This window comes from Pseudochaenichthys georgianus, chromosome 19 (genome assembly GCF_902827115.2).
Source record: "Pseudochaenichthys georgianus chromosome 19, fPseGeo1.2, whole genome shotgun sequence".
Classification (NCBI taxonomy): Eukaryota; Metazoa; Chordata; class Actinopteri; order Perciformes; family Channichthyidae; genus Pseudochaenichthys; species Pseudochaenichthys georgianus.
In genome coordinates this window covers 27496100-27500916 of record NC_047521.1, presented here as the reverse complement: position 1 = coordinate 27500916, position 4817 = coordinate 27496100, and the positions used below count along the sequence as shown (strand labels likewise).

General features: G+C 40.7%; 1 protein-coding gene across 1 annotated transcript; it reads left to right on the top strand.

The window, feature by feature from the left end:
* On the top strand, positions 1-615 carry LOC117465144 (lactose-binding lectin l-2-like). The gene has a single exon (XM_034108060.2). The coding sequence runs from the start codon at positions 65-67 to the stop codon at positions 545-547; it is 483 nt and encodes a 160-aa protein (XP_033963951.1). The 5' UTR covers positions 1-64; the 3' UTR covers positions 548-615.
* The last annotated feature ends 4202 nt before the right edge of the window (positions 616-4817 follow it).

Genomic DNA, 4817 nt, shown 5'->3' with positions numbered 1-4817 from the left:
GCTTCAAATAAACTCAACCGACAACCAACCCTTCCTCCTGCGCCTGTGACGGAGAGACATCATCATGCTGTTGTTCCTCTTCCTGTTGGGTCTGGCTCTGGGTGCTGCGTCTCCTTCAGATGACCCTCAAGTGAAGCTTCAGCGTGGCAACTGTCCTATGTTCTGGTTCGCCTTCAACGACCGCTGCTACAAGTACACCGCCGCACATTTGACCTGGGCTGAAGCAGAGTTCCACTGTGTGTCAGACGGAGCCAACCTGGTGTCTATCCACAGTCAGGCCGAAGATGATTTTGTCACATCACTGATCAAGAACTTTGACCCTAGTGAGGGATTGACCTGGATCGGACTCAGTGACGTCCACCAAGAAGGAAGATGGATGTGGTCTGATGGGTCTGCAGCCAAGGTATTCTTTTGGCAATCAGGAGAGCCGAACAATAACAATGGAAAAGAAAACTGTGGCCACACCAACCACAATCCTAAATGGAACGATACATATTGTTGGGCTTATTCTCCCTCAGTTTGTGCATCTCGCATAACTTGTCCTTAGCAACTGAGATGTTACATTATGTCTGATTGAACCAGGTCACTGTAAAACGGTTACTCTGTTAACATGCTTTGGACCACAATAAAGACATGAATGTACACTTCTATGTGTGTAAAGAAGTCATTTTACCAACCTTTATTTCCATACATTTTATATATTTACACAGGTAATTCGATTGAATACGATCTCAAACTTAAATGAATGAAAACACATACAAGTGTGTGTGTTTTCATGTGTGCATAAACATATGCATTTCTCTTTGTTTCTCAATTTTGAATTGGATTTCAAGAAAATGAACAAGATACAGAAAAATACATAATTAAAAAAATGACAATTATAGTTAATTAAATTAATAATTGAACTCAAAATAACAACAAAAACTAATAAAAACAGAGAGAAAAAATACTATATAAACCAATAATTAAAATGTATTAATAAAAACAATCAATATATATTTTTTTAAATATACATCAGGTAAGAATCATATCATACTGTCACCCCTCACCTTTCACCACAACAATAATATTCATGTTAAGGTTCATAATTGTTCCTACATCAAGATCATATAACCAGACCAAGTATTACTGTATCAGCCTGTCCTCCTACAAAAAACGACCATATATTGTTCATGCCCTTATTACGACCCAGAGACACGTTTTAAAGTGTATGTTGTTTCTTACACGACCACTAGGTGCTCTAGTGGTCGTGCGCAATCCTCCCTCGGAGTCCAGTTTTGGAAAGTCTGCCGTGGTTACATTCCATTTCAAAGAGCTGTTGACGCTCTGCGTAACCTTGTCACACTGCCACTCCAACATCCAATCACAGAGCTTGAGGACTAATCACGTGTTTGTAAAGCAAAGCAGAGGTTGTAGTCCCAAACGATAGCTGAGGATTCTGGGTAGTGTAGTGTCTTCGGAAACTGTAGTGCCGAATCGAACAAACACAAAAGCATTGTTCACAATTTAAACCAATCAATATTGTGTGATTAACAAGGATAGACTGATGTTTTTTAGTGGATGAGTAATGCAGATATCACTGTGTAATCATTTGACAGAGAGGGGAATACTTCCGGTTTTACTATGAAAACTTCGAGACCGGAAAAACTGTTTTCACCCATGAGGGTTGACTCCAACTTTACATTGACGCTGCGTAAAGACGTAGTACACGTTCTCCTGGCGAGACCTCAAATCATCTTCGTAATATCTATCAAACTATAGATCCTACACATCGACTGGACGTGGATTCTAAGAGTACAATATACACTTCGAATCAGAAAGCGTTTTAATGGCCAAACTATTGCACAATTTAGGATTTTCCTAAAGTGTGGTCTGCCACAGGCAGCAGGAGCGGGGCTGTCAGCATCAGCTTGTAGATGGTATTTTAAACTCGATGCGCTCTGAAGCTACGGGGCGGCCGAGGAAAAAAAATACACATGCGTTAATCGCGTTAAAATAATTAGTGGCGTAACATTTTTTTTATTATCGGTCTTGAGAAGCAGGAAGTTATCGGTATCGGTTTCAAAAAACCAATATCGTGCATCCCTAGTATATAATAATGTGTTCAACATCTTCCATGGTGTTGCACCACTGGCACAGACTTGTTTCACTTCTACCCATTAAGTTTAGTTTCAGATTGAATACATGCACGTTTTATTAAACTGGTAGAGCTGGTGAAGGGATTATTAAGATACGAGATAAGATATCCCGAAGGAAATTGTTGTGCCAGAGTTACAAAGAGTCACGGCCCGTCCACACAGCAGCGTGCGTTGAAGCTTGCCGGCGGGCGTGTCTGAAACTCGACCAACAACCAATCACATGAATCTCCCGCCCCCTGACTCACAAGCAGCAGTTTTATTGGCTAGAGCTTGTACTGGCATATGATTCGATTGGCTGACGCTTCTGCCGAGGCTTCAAAAGTTGAACATTGCTCAACTTTTGCAGCGAGCCACGCCAGGAAAGCTCCGCGTCGCTTCCCACAATGCAGTTCGACGAAAAGTGACGTCACCCCATTTAAAGTGAATGGTGAAGCTTTCAACGCACGCCGCTGTGTGGACGGGCCGTTACTGAGCCCCCACCACCCCAGCTTCTGCCCAAGCATCATGGGCCGACTGGCCATCGGGACGTTCGGGACGAATTCCGATGGGCCGGTACTGAAGTGGGCCGGTCGGACGATGTGGGCCGGTCGGATAAGTCTAGAACCCCCCCGTTGACAATTCGCTAGCGGTATTTACTTGCCGGTCGGATAATTACTTGCGTTACCGAGGTGGGCCGGCGGTACCAAAGTGGGGCGGTCGAGAGTCCCGGGGTGATTTGTAGTCCCAGTCCGCCCCTGTAGGTTCAATGGGATTGTTATTTAATCATCACTCAATGTTCTATGTACATTTGTGGAGTGATGAGGCCCAAGCCTAGATGCCAAACTCAAACTAAAGGCTGCTTCTAATAAACATTACAAACGTAAGTTGTCTGACTGAAATGCATTAATGGTCTGACATAATCACAAGGACACTGATTGAGCCTTGTTTATACATTTGGAGAATGGATCTCCCCTTTAAAGCTAGACTGAGTAACTTTTTCTGGACAATGCAACACTGCAGTCTTTATAGAAAGTAATGGGATAATGACAAAACTATCTAGTATTTCCTGTTAAGCCCCAAGCTTGTTTTTCAGGTCTCAGGCTCGAAAAGGACATTCCCAGAACAAATGACCATATCTTCCCTTCTAAAAGAGTTACATTAATAATATTTTTTCTCAAAGTATTGATATACCTGTGAGTTGGATGTAGAAAAGTCAGAATTAATATCGATGTTTTTTATTTTAAAGTAAATTCAGATTGAACATAGTAAAAACATGTAAATTATATGGTCCGTCACATAAACCCTTACTTATAGTGAAAACCACCCTTGAATGATGGGATGGTAGACTAAAAGCTTTAGGAATTCAAACTATAACATATAATAAGTACCCTGTTTCAAGATTGATGCAAAACAAGTGAAATGTGACCTTTTTAGAGAGATTTAGCACAAAAAACCCACTTCTGGGGTCATTTGGGTGGATCTTGCCTATCTCTGGCCCCCCTTGGTCGGTTTTGCTGATTGCCATCTCTTTCTAGCCGCTAGAGCCAATGGAATCGAGGGAAAGTTCCACATACACACACACGTTACCAAATAAGGAGTGAGAGTGACGCGTAGCCACAACCGGAAGCTGCGATACACTCTGGTGGCTACCATTAGCAGCTACATTTTATTCTCCGATTTTTACATACAAATCGAATGATGGATTATCAATACTTTTTTCAAAGTGACAGACACATTGGATTAACCTATGGATTAACGTTCAGCCGCGTTTTTATCGTTTTAATGCCATTGAACTCGACTTTTGATCAGAATAACAGCTAAAGGTGTATCTCCGTGTTTTGCTACGTTGTGTGATGTGTTGTCTGTATTTGCTTCCCCTGTCGCGAGTTCTGATCGCTCAGTGATGAGACTTATATTTCTATAATCTGTGGACTCTCAGCATGCTAGCTAAGCTTGTTTGTGCAGATCCGATAACCTTACCGATCGATTTATACCTAGAGTTTTGTGCTAAGTGCGTTAGCATGTTTTCGCTCAGGGCTCATTTAGACCCTTCTTGTGAGACTTGTGTTTTGTTTCTGTAAACATGGTTCGTATCATCAGTTAGCTGAGTTTCTTCCCGTTAGGAGGATATGACACATTCATCGTTTTTTAAATATTAAGAAGCCCTGAGACACAGTGTCGTGAAAAAAACCTGTTAAGACCCCGCCGGCGGTTAAGCAACGTCGGTGGTTGTTGAAACACTAGATCTAATAAATCAGAGAGGGTCAGCTCATAAGGCCTTCTGTTAGAAATGTTTACTATACAACTTTACATACACACAAACTCCACTGGTCCTTGTGTTAGTCAAACAGAATGATTGTGTTTTCAAATGTATCCATTTTTTTTTTTTTTTTTTTTTTTTTTCATGTTCTGTTGCCTATTAGCTTTACTTTATTTTTTTTTAAATTTAGTTTTTTTTTTTAAATCGTACGGTGTCCTTGGGTGTCATGAAAGGCGCCTAACAATAAAATGTATTATTATTATTATTATTATTATTATTATTATTAAATTACTATTCAATGTAGTAATTTGTATTTATGTATTTTTGTATTATTTATAGTTCTATATGTTTTGTTTTCACTTGAGAGCAGCTGAGAGAGCAGGTCAGTGTCTCTGTCTCTGGTGTTAAATGCTGTAATGAGCAGGACATCCAAAACTGTT